The 17,723-nt window shown below is 35.9% G+C and overlaps 1 protein-coding gene across 4 annotated transcripts in view; it reads right to left on the reverse strand.

Moving 5' to 3' along the window:
- Polr3F (RNA polymerase III subunit F) overlaps positions 1-17,723 on the reverse strand; it is a 315,200-nt gene that overhangs the window by 161,828 nt on the left and 135,649 nt on the right. For all 4 annotated transcript variants that reach the window (XM_090375396.1, XM_090375397.1, XM_090375395.1 and 1 more), the window contains exon 6: positions 10,728-10,795. In XM_090375396.1, coding sequence (XP_090231522.1) covers positions 10,728-10,795 — 68 coding nt within the window. The remainder of the gene's footprint in view (positions 1-10,727; positions 10,796-17,723) is intronic.

The raw sequence follows: 17,723 nt of genomic DNA on the forward strand, positions 1-17,723 counted from the left end.
CAAGTTTTCTACGCTGTAAGACACCAAGAATGCAAAGTGTATCCTATGTACATATATATATGGCACTAAATATGACAATTATATCGAACCAATGGGTTCAGAAAACAAATTTTTGAAATTAATTATGCTTATCGCTTTCCTGAAGTGATATTTCAGGTAAGAGATAGGGAAATTATTATTAATCAACTTGTTGTACAATGCTATTATGTTTTTTATTATTATTGCAAATATAAGCAATCCTCGGAGATTGGGATAAAATGATATTAGCATGCACTGATTTTGATATATTAGATCTCCAGTTTGTAATGCCAACTACATTGAAATTAAATGCGTCTCTTTTATTATATATGTTTACGTCTATATTATTATGGAATATTTCTATATGAAGATCCAGGTAATTTGCTATAGTATCAGAACAATTAGTTTTTTCTAATACAAGTTCTTCTGGATATAATTTATTGTAATACTGGACAAAATGTGGACAATTAAACACACATAGGTCATCTACGTATCTGAATATAAGTAGGTTATCTTGGAATGCTCTTTCTGTATAATATAGATAAAGGTTTGCGATTATGCTTGATGCTGGACTTCCCATAGGGGTGCCAGTCACTTGCAAGTATAACGATGTTCCATCATATACATAATTATTAAAGATGCATAAATTTATTAGAGTATCCCAATAGGTTAAATCAACCTTTATAGCATTTTTATTTTCCAAATATAGTTTCTGGAGAACGACTTTTAAATTATCAAGATTAATGCTCGTAAATAGACTGTTAAAGTCAAATGTTTGTATTTGCTGAATATTGTTATTTTTTATTGCATTTATAATCGGTAAGTTATTATTTATTGTAATAGTTTTATTTAAGTATTTAATATAATTTTAAGTAACTTTTCTAATGTTTTTCCTGGAAATTTAGCATAACTATCTCTACATTATGTTATGAATATAAATGCAATAGGTGATTTATGAAATTTGGGTATGCCATATATAAACGGATATTTTAGTTTATTATACTTTAACTTTAATTTTTTATGCAATGCAATTAATTTTTTGATTATTATATTAGAGGAAGATGTTATGTGTTTGTATGTATGGCTAGACTGTAGTTCATTTTTAATAATTTCTATATAATATGATTTACATATAATTGCATAATTGCAAGCAGCTTTGTCAACAGGAGTGATTACAAAATGTTCATGTATATCTTTGAGCTGCCTATTTATTAATTTGGTATTATATAGATTATCCTGTATGAATTTCAATTGATTATATTTGTTAGATATGATATTAAGCATTGTAAATAACCACATGTGGTATGCCTCAACTGGTATATTATATTTGTATGCTGATCTTATTCAGTATTTTAATAAATCTAGATATAACAATTTTTTAAAGGTAGATTTATTAATAGGTAGATTAGGTCGAAATTTAAAACCAAGTGATAAAATATCTCTAAGTTCAGGATATGGGATTATATCTAAATTGCCAGTTATAATGTGGTTATGGTTAGGATCCGCGTATCTATGAAATGAAGGTTTGTGGCAAACACATGTATCCTGTCCGATGTTAATATTGTGAAGGTTTGTTGCTATTATTTTATAGTTACACGCTTTAAGACCAAATGGTTTAGAATATCTAAATCTGATATTAATATGTAAGTTATCAATAGGCAGCAAGTCATTATGTAAACTAATAGTTTTATGTATATCCAAATCATCCATCATTTTATTTTGAAAATATAAGACGAGGACAGAGTTTTCTGGTTGCTTGTTAATTCAAAATATTAATTCTGAATTTAACAATGTCTAGTATAATGTGCATAAGGTGAGAAGATGCAAAGACATAATCACTGGCTTTTCTGTTTAGTGCTTTGAGTACACTAAGTTTAATACTGAAAAGTGTGTTATGTATTTTACTAATATTTATAGGATCGGTGTCCCACATTTTGAATAAATCTATGAAGTCTCCTAGATGTTCTCGGTTGCTTTTATATGTGTTGGATTTACTATATTTTCTTTTGCAATTATATTTATGAAGTTTGGCAATTTGAAACATATTATAAACACAAATATCTTTTAAATTATTCGTCATCTATTTTTGATTAAATCTATTATTTAGACCGTATGGATATAGTGTTTTATATTATAACATGCTAATTTCTTCTTGCAATAATCTTTCATTTGTGTTATTAATTACATTAAGTATTGAAATGAAAATATTACCAAAAGTATGTTTTTGGAAATGTCTGAATTCAATATCATGTTCAAGATTACCGGTTTTCTTACTGGATTTGTTATTATAAGTATTAATATCGGAACGATGAAGGTTCATTCTGATATGTAGATTATTGCTAGTTTGACCAATATATTTAACATTGCAAGTGCGACAAGTGATCATATATATAACATTATTCATTTTACAGAATATTTGTGAATTTGTATTAATTGTAGCACGATTTGGATGCATATAGGGGCGAGTAAGACAATTTGAAATTACAAGGTTGAAATTTAAGACATGGTAATCAGATATTAGTGCCAGAAGCATTATATGCTAAACTGCTCTATAAAGTGTGTGATATCTGTGTATGTGTCAATGTATTAACACGGTTAGGATTACTATCCAAGAGCAACAATAATATCCTCGGTCACTTTATCCTACTCTGCCGATGTAGTATTTTATTATTACAGTTTTTAAGTAGCATAATAAGAACAAAGTTATTGAAAAAGTCAAAATATAATATAAAATAAACTCAAGATGTGCACTCATAAATCCATGAAGTTAAAATTAAGAAAGATCAATGAAGGTAAAATTAAGAAAAAAGAAAAAGAAATATAATAGAAAAAGCAATCTTAGGTAGTGTATACTTAACCTAAGCAAAGCTTTTGTATATATTTATATTAGTGATAAAAAAGAAAGTTAATAATTATAACGACTGTAATTGTAACTAATCTGTCAGGTCAACGATGATTAATATATGCTTACATTTATAATTTACTTATATTTTCTTATTTTTGATTCTAAAATTTCTTAACTTTTTAATTACTATGTTTGATTTATATTTGGCCTATATTGGTTTATATTTGGTTGAGATTTAAATTACTTAGCATATATTGATCATTACAGAAACAGAGAACCTCTTGTCATTTTTTGACTTCCGTCTTGGTGGTTGGCCCCAGTTGAAGTCATCTGGATTTTGGGTAAAAAGCGATAATAATAATTTTTTTGTTTTGCGTTTTCTTAAATCCCTGAATGTATTATTTGATTGATTTACTTTTTCTATTATTTTGTATTATCTTTAATATTTTATTTTATATATATATAAAAAAGGGTGAACAGTAGAATTTGGAAAGGCCGTTCTTCAGTTGTGGTGCAGGCCTAGCTTGCAATTTTTTTTTTTTTTTGCAGGCCAGGAGAGAATGCAGCGATAGTGTTTGTGTTAGTTAGTATATATATATCAGTCTTGGTGGTTGGCCCCAGTTGAAGTCATCTGGATTTTGGGTAAAAAGCGATAATAATAATTTTTTTTTTTTTTTTTTTTTTTGCGTTTTCTTAAATCTCTGAATGTATTATTTGATTGATTTACTTTTTCTATTATTTTGTATTATCTTTAATATTTTATTTTATATATATATATATATATATATATATATATAAAAAAGGGTGAACAGTAGAATTTGGAAAGGCCGTTCTTCAGTTGTGGTGCAGGCCTAGCTTGCAATTTTTTTTTTTTTGCAGGCCAGGAGAGAATGCAGTGATAGTGTTTGTGTTAGTTAGTATATACAGGGTGTTTCAGTTAAACGTTTCAGAACTTCTAAGAGGGGTAGGGTACATCCTGACAACTCGAAATAATATAGCAATGTGGGGTCGGAAATGCTTTCCTGAAGCGGTGTTGTACACAGAAGCACCATAAAAAGAAAAGAGACCGTAAGTGAGAAATCGTTTTAATAATACATGAAAAGAAGCAAAAGGTACATGGATTAAAGTAAGTGTTCGAAGTTTCTTCAAACTCGTATTGCTTTCGCACAGTGGTACCTTGGAAAATGTGCTACAAATCCCCTTTTTCCTGCTGAAGTGTTGTTTTCCGATGAGGCATCCTTCACAAGGGAAGGAATTTTCAACATGCATAACGACCATATCTGGGCGGTCGAGAACCCGCATGCAATACGACATCGTGCAGCACAGATTCGATTTTCGGTCAATGTATGGGCCGGTATTATGGGAGATCACCTCATCGGACCTTACCTGCTACCGTGTCGTCTAACCGGACCTATCTACTTGATCTTTCTGCAGCAAGTATTGCCACAACTTTTGAGAGATGAACAGATTTCTGCATCGACGCAACAGACAATGTGGTTCCAACATGATGGAGCCCCTGCCCATTATAGCGGAGATGTTCGTAACTACTTGGATGTCACATTTGGTCAACAGTGGATCGGACGTGGTGGTCCCGTGCGTTGGCCTGCTCGGTCACCCGACCTATCATGTCTTGATTTTTATTTCTGGGGTCATATGAAATCGCTAGTTTATGACACCCCTGTTGACAATGCTGAGGAGCTGGTTGCAAGAATCGCAGTAGCTGCCGACGAAATTCGCCTGGAGTATTCCAGAATGTTCGGATGTCCATGCGTCGGAGATGTGAGGCGTACATTGTAGCCCGTGGAAGAAACTTCGAACACTTACTTTAATCCATGTACCTTTTGCTTCTTTTCATGTATTATTAAAACGATTTCTCACTTACGGTCTCTTTTCTTTATGGTGCTTCTGTGTACAACACCGCTTCAGGAAAGCATTTCCGACCCCATATTGCTATATGATTTCGAGTTGTCAGGATGTACCCTACCCCTCTTAGAAGTTCTGAAACATTTAACTGAAACACCCTGTATAAAGTAATGTAAATTATTATTAACTTTGTATTGTTTCGGCCAATTACTTTTGCTCTTCCACTCATTCCCATTCACCATAACACTCAGTCACTCTCTCTTTCCCTCATGCTGAGTCACTCTTTCTTTCACCAAAAACCGACATTTATTTCCTTGAACCATAATTCCTATTTCACTCAGTGACCAGCCTATTCATTCTGTCTTTCATTCTCATTCATTCTACATTGCATCCCCCTACTAGCTTAGATATTTTTCAATTAATCTGCTTCCCTGGCTGCCTGTACATCTCCCCCTACATGGTTACTTATTTGGCGTGGTGCCCCAGGGCCCCCACACATGGCAGGGTAGGGCTGGGGGGGTACCCAGGTCAATCCAGTTTTGTCGTGTCAGGATGCAGAATACTGCTATCCTGACAGTTTTTAAGTCATTATCTGGGCATGGTAGGAAACCTGAACAATTTTAATTTTTATTGTTTAATTGCTGGGGGGGGTTGAATTGCCATTCTTTGGATAGTTCTGTGCATTTCGAATACTTGCTGTGTGAAAGTTCTACCCTCTTCTATGATGAACAGACATTCTTCTCCCCTGGGAAGGGGGGCCAATCCGTACTATTAGCTGTGTTCTGGGGATGTCATAAATTATACATTCATACAGAATGTGTGCCCAGTCTTCACTCTCAACGCTATAATACTGCTATGTTACAATAGCACGGACTAACTGACTTCATAGAGAAAGGTGTGGGATGGATCATAAGGATCTATACAAAACATGCACACCCCATGAAACTAATCTTCCTATAAGCCAAATTCAAACCTCAAGGGTGCTAGCATTTTCCAGTACTACTTACTTGTGGCCTTTCCCAACATACTTCACTATAATACCTTAACCTTAATTACTAGAGAATAAAATTAATTCTTCTCAATCCTTTTCCTTGACAGAACATCTTAACCCTACACAAACTCTAGGAACTACAAGAAAAATCCAACTGGCTTAACTGAAAATATCCAATGCCCTTAAAATAAACATAAAAGATACCTCTGTACATAAATGTATCCCTTCCATGGCTTAATAATTAAATTTGTAACATTCATCCCATTTAAAGAAATTCTCTAATGTGCTATTACAATCAACTGTGACACCCTTCAATCTAATTCATGCAGATATCAAGTTTCATAATATTTCTTCTTTAGCAGGTTGAATAAACAGAGGCACATACACAATATGTGCCTCTGTTTATACTTGCATTGCTCATACTTGCATAAACTGCCCTCATGGATTGCACAGTGATTATAATCAATAAATTTGTAAATTGAGCAAATAAGTTTCTTTATGATGCTAGTAAAAAGAAGCAGGCTTTGCTCTAAATTAAGAACTTACAAGTAACAATGGAAATACAAAAAACTGTATCGACTACATTTTAATAAATAACAACTGGAAATCATCCATTCAAAATGTTAAAACTCTTAGAAGTACAGATTTTGACACCGACCATGAACTGCTAGCAGCAAAATTAAATGGAAATTTAAAAATACGAAGCCAAAGAACAATAGAGCAACATTAAATATATCATGATTTGAAGATAAAATAAAGGAAATTTATGGCAAAACACTACAAGAAAAATTAAAAGATATAAACTATTCATTATCTGTGGAATATAATGGGAAAAACCAAACAAATGACTAAAGATGTAGCCTTAGAAACCTTGGGAACAAAACCAAAACCAAATAATCCTTGGATTACAGCAGAAATTTTAGATGTATGGATGGAAAAAAGACAAAAGGGAAAAATATAAAGCCCTAAAAAACTAAATATACAACCTATAAAGCTGCTAAAATGAAATGGTTGGAAGACAAAGCGAAACAGTGCGAAGAGGTAAATAAACATCACAACTCAAAAACAACTTACTTACCAGGTTATAAAGGAACTCTCTAAAACATACACCCCAAAAACACTGATGATGAAAAATAAAAACAATATAAAAACAGGAAACATACAAGAAATTTAAAAAATATGGAAAGAATATTTACCAAACCCTGTTCAAAGGGGAAGGAAAAAACACTCTTGCCTTAGATAACAGAAGAGATAAAGCACCCTCGATAACAAAAGAAGAAGTTCAGAAAGCAATTAGCCAAATGAACAATGACAAAGCACCCGGAAATGATGGTATCCAAGCAGAACTATGGAAATTCGGAGGTGATGCAACGTTAAAACACCTCGCACAATTGTTTAATCTAATTTTATTTACAGGTGATATACCAGAAGACTGGAAAATTGGAATAGTAGTACCTACACACAAAAAAGGAGATAAAGAAAATTGTCAGAATTATAGACTCATTACTTTTTAAACCATATAAATAAAATATTTATAAGGATCTTAAAAAAAGGATACTTAAAACATATGAAGAAACAATAGGGGAAGAACAAGCAGGATTTAGAAAATGCACATCAACAACAGACCAAATATTCACACTAAACATCATTACAGAAAAATATTGGAATAAGAAGAAACCTCTTTATCTGTGCTTCATTGATTTCAAGCAGGCATTTGACTCTGTAAACAGAGAAAATTTAATGAAGCAACTACAAAAAATCCCACTTTATCATGAAATAATCATGTTTGTAAATAATTTCTACAAAAATACAAGAGCAATAGTAAAATTCAACAACCTTAAAACAGAGAAATTTGAAATAAAGAAAGGAGTCATGCAGGGATGCCCTTTATCCCCATATCTATTTAATATTAACCTAGAAGAACTAATGAAATCAACTGAAGAAAAAAAGAGGCACAATAATAAATGGAAAAAATATAAACCACATAAAATATGCAGATGATATTGTGATTTTAACAGAAACCAAAGAACAACTAAAAGAAATATTAACAAACATTGATAAAGCAAGCAACAATTATGGAATTAATATTAATATAAATAAAACCAAAGTAATGCAAGTCGGAAAAAACATAGAAGACATAAACATCCAAAATCAACAAATAGAACAAGTACAAAAATTGTATACCTGGGCTCTCTAATAACCGGAAACCTAAGTAATATTGACCAAATTAATCACAGACTGAACATCGGATAGACAAACATGAACAAACTCAAAAACATATGGAAGAGCAATAAAATCTCAAATAGTCTAAAAATTACACTATATGAAACTGTCATCATACCCACAGCAACTTATGGATCAGAGAATTGGAGAATAAATAAGAAAGAAAGGCAAAAAATAATATCATTTGAAATGAGATGTCTAAGGAAAATCAATAAAACAAATTGGAAAGAACATAAAACTAATGAACAAGTATGGAGAGATCTAAATTTTGAATGCAGAATAATAGAGCAGATCTACAAAAAACAACTTCAGTGGTTTGGACATGTGAACTGGATGAAACAACACAGACTGCCTAATGTAGTACTGACAGGAAGAATTGGAGATAAGAGACCACCAGGAAGACCCAAAAGAGAATGGCTCCAATGCCTAAAGGAAAACACAGGCTTTCAGAGTTATCAACAAATGATGCAAGATTCAAGAGATCGACAACAATGGAGGACAATATCTAAATAGGGACTCAACACATGCCAAACGGAAGAGTAGAATAATGATGAAGTAGCAATACATTAAAAGATGCTAAAAGCCTACTGATACATACAGTGTTACAAAAGTCCACTGGCATAAGAATATTTAATTACAATCTAGTTATTTATAACCATGAGTAAGAGTGTGCAGTAACAGCAATGAACCAATATTGGCAAGTCAGTTGTGAAATGTTATCTATATTTCTTGAAAATAATAACATTTTATTGTGTTATGAGATATATGTAAAATGACAGATAGGTAATTTATTACAAAAATTATTATAATTGGAAGCTGAACATGTTTTTACCACTCTCTGTGGATCCTTCTTCAGTAGGTGTTGGGGTGGGGAGTTAACAATAATAAAAACTGAAATGCAGATACAGAACTTTATTATTCTCCAGGATATCTCAAGGATAATTTTTTATTTGAAGCCTTTAACGGTGACTCAGATCTAATAAAAGTTTCAAAAGGTATACTGAAAAATAACATTAATGAGACAATTTCATTTTGCCTATGTGAAGGGCTGGATGAGAGTCATGGGCAAACAGACAGGATGTAGTGATGCAGTTTAATCTCTACCAATTAGCAAAATCAATTTCTCTTTTTCTAAATATACAGGATGTTTCAAAAGTGATGGTCAATAATTTAAAGATGAACTGTACAGACTACAATATGCAAAAAAAGCCTATTAAACATGGGTCCTTAAGCGAATCGTTTTCGAGATATTGCACATTTCTAGTTGGGATCCACCACTGACAAAATGAACTGTACAGAGTTGGGATCCACCACTGTCTTGTTTGTTTAGGTTATGCTCATTCTCTCCCATTCCCCCTCTCACAATGCTCTGAGACGTAGCAGGCATACTAATACTTGTGAAAGGATAGTCAACATGGAAAGAGGTTACAGCAACAAAGAGTATGCAGACGTGCAATTCATGTATGGTAAAGCCAACGGCAGTGCACTCGAGGCTGCACATTTGTACCAAGAAGCATTTCCCCGCTGAAGACAGCCCAACAGGCGCACGTTCATCAGGGTACATCAACATCTTAGAGAATGGGCGCTTCACACATGGAGAATGAGCAGGTAGTCCCAGAAGCATAACACTAATTTTGAGGAAGGGCGTTAGAAAGAATAGAACAAAATCCAGGAATTTTGACAAGGAGGCTTGCTCTGCAAGAGCGTGTACTAAGTCATAGCAGTGTGCAGCAAATTTTACATCGCCAATTGCTGTACCCCTACCATATCCAGCATGTACAAAGTCTCAGCAATACAGACTACCCTCCCAGAGTGAACTTCTGCAGTGGATGCAACAACAGTGTGTCCTGCATCCCCAATTTTTAAACAACATTTTGTTCACTGACGAAGCTGGGTTTACTCGTGATGGTATTTTTAATTTTCATAACTTTCACTTTTGGTCTGAAGAAAATCCTAATGCAATTCACGAGTCACGACATCAGCAACGTTTCTCATTAAATGTCTGGGCAGGACTACTAGGAGACCATCTAATTAGACCACACTTTCTGCCAAACAGGCTAACAGCAGAGCTATACACCTTCAGCTCCTGCAGAATGTTCTTCCAGACCTCGTTGATGATGATAATGTTCCACTTCAGCAACATCAGAACATGCGGTTTATGCATGATGGCACACTGGCACATTTTGCTCGAGTTGTGACTCGGTATCTAACTAGAAGATATGGTTATCGGTGGGCCTGTAATGTGGCCTCCCTGATCACCAGACTTAAATCCTATGGATTTTTGTATTTGGGGTCATGTATAAAGCTTGGTGTACACTTCTGACATTAACACACTTGAGGAATTGCAGCGTCGGATTGAAGGAACCTTTCAGCAAATCAGAAATGACCCAGGAATGCCCGAGAGGATCGCAACTCAATGCAGAGAAGACTACAAAGCTGCATATGAATGCGAGAACAGCATTTTGAACACATTTTGTAACATCTGTAAAATCCTGTGGTGTTGAAACCAAAAATTAAAAATGTATTATCTTATGTTTAATAAAACCACCCTTAGCAAAGGATTCACAGCTTTCTGCTAAACTAGTGCACCCATAGTCAGTGGCGGATCTTAACAGAAAATGTGCATTATCTCAAAAACTGTTCATTTGCGGCCCGATGTTCACCGGGACTTTTTTTTCTTATTTTAGTTTGTACTTTTCACCTTTAAATTATTGACCATCATTTTTGAAACACTCTGTATTTTCCTAAGGTAATCATCTTTTAAAATACCCTGTACATATGACCTACCTTTATTTCCTGCTTCTTCAATAATCTGATAAACAAGTTTCTCTTCATTAGCAGCACCTTTCACTTTTCTAATTTTAGAGAGAGAAAAAATAAAATTACATCACAATTCTCTCTCTCTCTCTCTCTCTCTCTCTCTCTCTCTCTCTCTCTCTCTCTCTCGTTTGCCCATATTGATGATTAAGTATATAATTATATTATTGGGAAGAAAGTTAGGAAAATAATATTAAAATCAAAAAATAAGTAAACTTGAACATTGCTAGGATGTTCATAATATGAAAAATTGAGAAGTATGCTAAACTATTATCTTTACATTTTTGAAAAAATGTATTTTTTTGAATGTTTACAAATAATCTTTTCATTCAGAGAGATTTAAGATTTTTTCCAGACTACAGTATACATGATTTTTTGTTGGAAAATGTTGCCCAAAATTTCCGTGTGTCTAATGGTCCTAGGTGCACATGCACACATGCAGTGATGTTTCATCTATAGCAATGGCCAGAGATAAAATATTTTAAATAATATTACAGTTTATTATATAATAAAATTTTACAAAATTTAATATTTTGTAAAGCTAATTCTGTAATATTCAGTAAACTTAATTCTTAAATAATGGCTGTTAAAGATCCACATTGAATACTTTTACTGAGGATACCATGACTCAGGCAGAAATGGTCCTAGGTGGTTCCCATAAAAGTCACAAATTCACTGCTTGCATAGTCTGTAGCATGTAATCAAAAGTTATGTACTAAGACAAAATAAGGACAGTTGGACTAGAACCAGGATGTGCCTGTCATGAGAAATAATTAATGATGTTAACAACAGACTGTTGGGTTTTAAGGAGGATTAACAGCGCACTATTATTTGAATGGGAACTAATCATATAAAAAAGCACACATACTGACAATTTGTTAGATAAATGTAGGATGCTGAGTTAGGTCAAATATGCTGAACGCCTTGTGGACTGACTCAAGATTCGAGGGACTCTGCAAGAATTCGGAGATGGTGGGCTTTTATGAGCATGGCCAACACTTGTAGGTAGAAGGAATCTTCTTTGCAAAGATGGAATACATCTGAACAAAGGTGGTGCAAGGGTTTTTTGCCAATATCATTGAGAATACCTTACAGGATTCAGGCAAACTGCTAGTTTGGGGGGGTATTATAGATACAAATTTATCTGATGACATGAGTCAAAGTTACACTTGCACGTTTCCAGTTCTAGTTTCCTGCCACAACAGCAGACATTGGCAAGATGTTCTGAAGGTAGTGATGTTCAAATGAGAATAAAGCTAATTAATAGTAAGGAAACAAATTTAAATAACTTCAAGGAGCATGCCAGGGTAGTAAATTGTACAAAAACTTAGTCTTAACCTAAAATAATACAATAACATCAAGAATTCTATCAATAAAATCAGTGAAATTCAAACTCCTGGTTATGACAACGAACCCTGACATTAGCATTAGCATTAGCAGAGGCATTTGATGCAAGAAAGCAAGCTTATGCAGCATCAGCCAAAAAAAAAAAAAAAAAAAAAAACCCACTTTCACTTCACCCCTCTGTTCGTTCAAAATACCTGTCCAGCTGAGCCTTAAACTTATTTAGGCTATCAACTTCCACCACAAGGGATGGAAGTCTGTTCCACCAATCAACCACCCGCTGGCTAAAGGCAAATTTCCGCACATCTAAAAAGACGTGCATCCAGTTGACATAGATGAACAGTGCTCTGTTGAGTCAGTTTGGTGTGACATAAGCACTGTGAAAGCAAAAATAAGAGAAGGAGTGTGTTATAGGCCTAATGACTTGAATGAGTACAATGAACAATTGTACAGAGAAATAGAGTGGGCTAGTAAATCGGAATGTCTTATAATGGGGGATTTTAACTTCCCAGATATTGACTGGAATTTCTGGGTTGGGCACACACACACACTAGTCAGACTTTTGTGGATTTATTGGATGATTGTTTTCTGCAGCAGCATGTTCGAGAGGCAACCAGAGAAAGTAATACTCTTGATCTGGTTATCAGCAGTGATCATTCATGTATTAGGAATTTGCAGATAAAAGAACCACTAGGTGGCAGTGATCACAGTGTACTGACGTGGGATTTACTTAAAGATTTAACTACTATCAGAGGTAAAGGAAAGGGTTTTTGCTTCCGTAAAGGCGAGTACAGTGGTCTCCGACAGTTTTTAGTTTCTGTACAGTGGGATCAACTGACGATGTTACCAACAGTAAATTCGAAGTGGGAAGCATTCAAGGAATTAATCGTGGAAGCTACTAAAAGGTTCATACCTATTAAGAAATATTGTTCAAGGTTTAGGCCTAAATGGTTGTCAAATGAACTAATGAGACTCGTAACAGAGAAGAAAAATGCATGGGATGCATATAAATTATCAAGCGACTCAGAAGCATATGGCAGATATAAGTTAATCTGTAATCAGGTCACAAAGGAGGTTCGGCAGGCGAAGGCAGATTACGAGAAATCCTTGGCAAAAGATGCTATGAAAAACAGCAAGGATTTCTTTACTTATATAAACTCTAAAAGGAAGGGGATTAATCTGATCGGTCCACTTGATATCGATGGTTCGACTGTTGATGATCCTGCTCAGATAGCAAACAAACTGAATGAGTATTTTGCATCTACATTCACACGTGAGGAATTATTAAGGTTTGAAAATGGCAGCAGGTTATCAAATTGTAGCAAGATACTTAATGATTTTGTAATAACCGAGAGCAAAGTGGAAGAGAAATTGTTGAAGTTAAACGTAAGAAAAGCACCTGGGGTGGATGGGATCTATCCAGTTATATTAAAGGAGGTGGCAAGGCAACTAAGCAAACCCTTAGCCATAATTATGAGAGCATCCTTGGACTCAGGGGAGGTTCCCACGGACTGGAGATGTGCAAATATATCCCCAATTGACAAAGGGGGATTGAAGGGTGACACGAGTAACTACAGACCAGTTAGTTTAACTTCTGTTCCGGGTAAAATAATGGAGTCGCTGGTTAAGGATGCATTGCAGGATCATCTAGACAAGACTGCAGCAATAATTCAGACACAGCATGGGTTTGTTAAGGGAAAGTCTTGTCTGACAAATTTGATAGGATATTATGATGTGGTTACAAAGGAACCGGATGCGAAAAATAATTTTGATATCATATATTTGGATTTCAGGAAAGCTTTTGACACTGTTGCGTATGGAAGACTATTGTACAAATTGGAGCAGAATGGTATTAAGGGTAAGTTGCTACAATGGATAAAAGGATGGTTAAGTGCTAGAAGACAGAGGGTGGTAATCAATGGGTGCTGCTCTTCTTGGACTAATGTTATTAGTGGAGTCCCACAGGGTTCGGTGTTGGGTCCACTGTTGTTTTGTATATTTATCAATGATATTGATGAAGGTATATCAGGCTTAATGTCGAAGTTTGCAGATGATACAAAGGTTGGCAGGGTTGTTAATGATAGTAATGGCAGTGTGCTACTGCAACAGGATCTAGATAATTTGGGCAGATGGGCTAAGAAGTGGCAACTGAAGTTTAACCTTGACAAATGCAAAGTACTACATATGGGTAGAAGTAACCCCAGAGAAACGTACCAACTATGTGGTACTACACTTAAGGTGGTAGAAAATGAAAAAGACCTGGGAGTAATTGTGCAGGCAAATATGAAGTTTTCTGAGCAATGCAGACAGGCTGCCAGGGCAGGTCATGGGGTTTTGTCAATGATATATAGGAATTTTGCTAGCAGGGAAAAGGAGGTGATTATCCCTCTGTATAAGGCAATGGTCAGGCCACGGCTTGAGTACTGCGTACAGGTCTGGAGGCCTCATTTTAGGAAGGATGTAGATTTACTTGAGCGTGTACAGAGAAGGGCAACAAGATTGGTGAGGGGAATGAAGGGATCCTCTTACCAAGAGAGGCTTAAGTTCTGCAAATTGCAGTGGCTGGAGACTAGGCACCTGCGCGGTGATCTGATTGAGGTATATAAGGCCTTGAATGGGTTGAGCACGCTGAATTCTGATGGGATCCTTCCACTTGTTCAGATTACGAATCTAAGGGGGCATAAATTCAAATTAAGAAAAGACAGATGTAGAATAGATGTGCGGAAATTTTCCTTTAGCCAGCGGGTGGTTAATTGCTGGAACAAACTTCCATCTGTCGTTGTGGAAGTTGATAGGTTGAATAAATTTAAGGAGGAACTGGACAGGCATTTGGAGGGAATGGTGTGATTTTTTTTTTTTTTTTTTTGGCTGATGCTGCATAAGCTCATACATTTGCTTTCTTGCATCACATGCCACTACTACTACTACTACTACTACTACATCTGTCTTTCCTCAATTTGAATTTATGCCCTCTCAGGTGATTATTCTGAGCTAGAGGAAGAATCCCATCAGCATTGAGCATGCTCAAACCATTCAAGGCTTTATACACCTCTATCAGATCACCTCGCTGGTGCCTAGTCTCCAGACACTGTAATTTGCAAAACTTAAGCCTTTCTTCGTAAGAGCACCCCTTTGTTCCATTCACTAATCTTGTTGCCCTTCTCTGTACTCGTTCCAGCAGCTCTACATCCTTCTTGAAATGAGGCCTCCAGACCTGTATACAGTACTCTAGGTGTGGCTTGACCATTGCCTTATACAAGGGAATAATTACCTCCTCATCCCTGCTGGAAAAATTCCTGTATATCATTGACGATACTCCATGAGCTACTCTTGCAGCCCGTCTGCACTGCTCAGAGAACTTCATATCTGCCTGCACAACCACCCCCAAGTCCCTTTCATTCTCTACCACTGTCAGTGTAGTACCACAGAGTTGATACGTTGCTCTGGGGTTGCTGTTTCCCATGTGTAGTACTTTACATTTGTCAATGTTAAACTTCATTTGCCACCTCTCAGCCCATCTGCTCAACCTTTCCAGATCCTGTTGCAGCAGTATAGTGTCAGTAGTGTCCTTGACAACCCTGCCAACCTTTGTATCATCTGCAAACTTCGACATTAAGCTTGATATACCATCATCAATATCATTTATAAATACAGAAAACAATAGTGGACCCAACACTGAGCCCTGAGGGACTCCACTAATAACATTAGTCCACGATGAGCAGTGTCCATTGATTACCACTCTCTGTCTTCTCCCCCTCAACCACCCCTTTATCCATAGCAGCAATTTGCCTCCAATGTCACACTGCTCCAATTTGTGTAGCAGTCTTCCATGTGCAACAGTATCAAAAGCCTTTCTAAGATCCAAGTATATAATATCAAAGCTATTCCCTGCATCCAGTTCTTTTGTGACTGCATCATAGTACCCAATCAAATTGGTCAGGCAAGACTTCCCCTTAACAAAACCATGCTGTGTCCGAGCTATAACTGAAGTCTTGTCTAAATGATCCTGCAGTGCTTCTTTAACCAGTGCCTCCATTAATTTTCCTGGAACAGAAGTTAAGCTCACAGGTCTATAATTACTTGTGTCAGCCTTTGATCCTCCTTTGTGAATTGGGGTCACATTTGCACATCTCCAGTCTATGGATACCTCCCTTGAGTCAAAGGAAGCTCTCATAATTATGGCTAAGGGTTTGCTTACTTCCTTTGCTGCCTCCTTTAATATAACTAGATAGATCCCATCCACCCTGGGTGCCTTTCTTGTGTTTATCTTCAACAGTTTCTCCTCCACTTTACTCCCAGTTATTTCAAGATTCTGTAGCTTACTGCTAGAGTTGAATACACCTCTGGCATTCCCCTCGCTGAATAACTCCTCATGTGTGAATGTCGATGCAAAATATTCATTTAGTTTGTTAGCTACCTGAGCAGGATCATCAACAGTTGACCCATCAATATCAAGTGGACCAATCTGATTCATCCCCTTCCTTCTAGAGTTTACATAAGTAAAGAACTCTTTGCTGTTTTTCTTTGCATCCCTTGCCAAGGATTTCTCGTAATCTGCCTTCGCCTGCCTAACCTCCTTTGTAACTTGGTTGCATATCAACTTGTATCTATCATAGGCTTCTGTGCCATGTGTTAATTTGTAAGTATCCCATGCATTTTTCTTCTCTGCCATATGCCTCATTAGTTCATCTGACATCCATTTTGGCCTAAACCTTGAACAATATTTCTTAGTTGGTATGTAAAGCCTAGTAGCTTCCAAGATAAGTTCTTTGAATGCTTCCCATTTTGAATTTGCTGTTGGTAACATCATCAGTTGGTCCCACTGTATAGAATTTAAATACTGTCTCAGTCCATCGTAGTCGCCTTTACGGAAGCAATAACCCTTTCCTTTACCCCTAATGGTAGTTACCTCTTTGAGTAAATCCCACTTCGGCACACTGTGATCACTGCCACTTAGTGGTTCATTTATCTGCAGATTCTTAATGCATGAAGAATCACTGCTGATAATCAAATCAAGAGTATTACTCCCTCTAGTTGCCTCCCGAACATGCTGATGTAGAAAACAATCATCCAATAAATCCACAAAAGCCCTGCTAGTGTGTGAGTGACCAGCCCCCAAATTCCAGTCAATATCTGGGAAATTAAAATCTCCCATTATAAGACTCTCTGATTTACTGGCCCACTCTATTTCCCTGTACAGTTTCTTATTATACTCATCAGAGTCATTAGGCCTATAGCACACTCCTACTCTCAATTTTGATCTCCCAATGCTTATGTCACACCAAACTGACTCAACACTGCACTGTCCAGCGATGTTGACTGGCTTCACTTCCTTGGTTTTTATGTGTTTCTTAACTAATAGCATAACCCCTCCCCCCTTCCTATCCTGTCTATCCTTTCTGTAGACGTTGTACTCCCCAAATTCCAGTTCTGCATTCCTTATATCTGTGTGACACCACGTCTCTGATATCCCAACAATATCTGCCTTTGATGTTTTGAGCAATACCTCAAATTCATCAAATTCATTTACTAAACTCCTAGCATTGGTGTACACGCAAGTATACCTGCACCTGTTTCTATTCTTAGCTACCCTAACACAACCCATGTGTTTACTTGTACCGC

Source organism: Mastigoproctus giganteus, chromosome 6 (assembly GCF_048544385.1).
Source record: "Mastigoproctus giganteus isolate SK-2022 chromosome 6, ASM4854438v1, whole genome shotgun sequence".
NCBI classification, from domain to species: Eukaryota; Metazoa; Arthropoda; class Arachnida; order Uropygi; family Thelyphonidae; genus Mastigoproctus; species Mastigoproctus giganteus.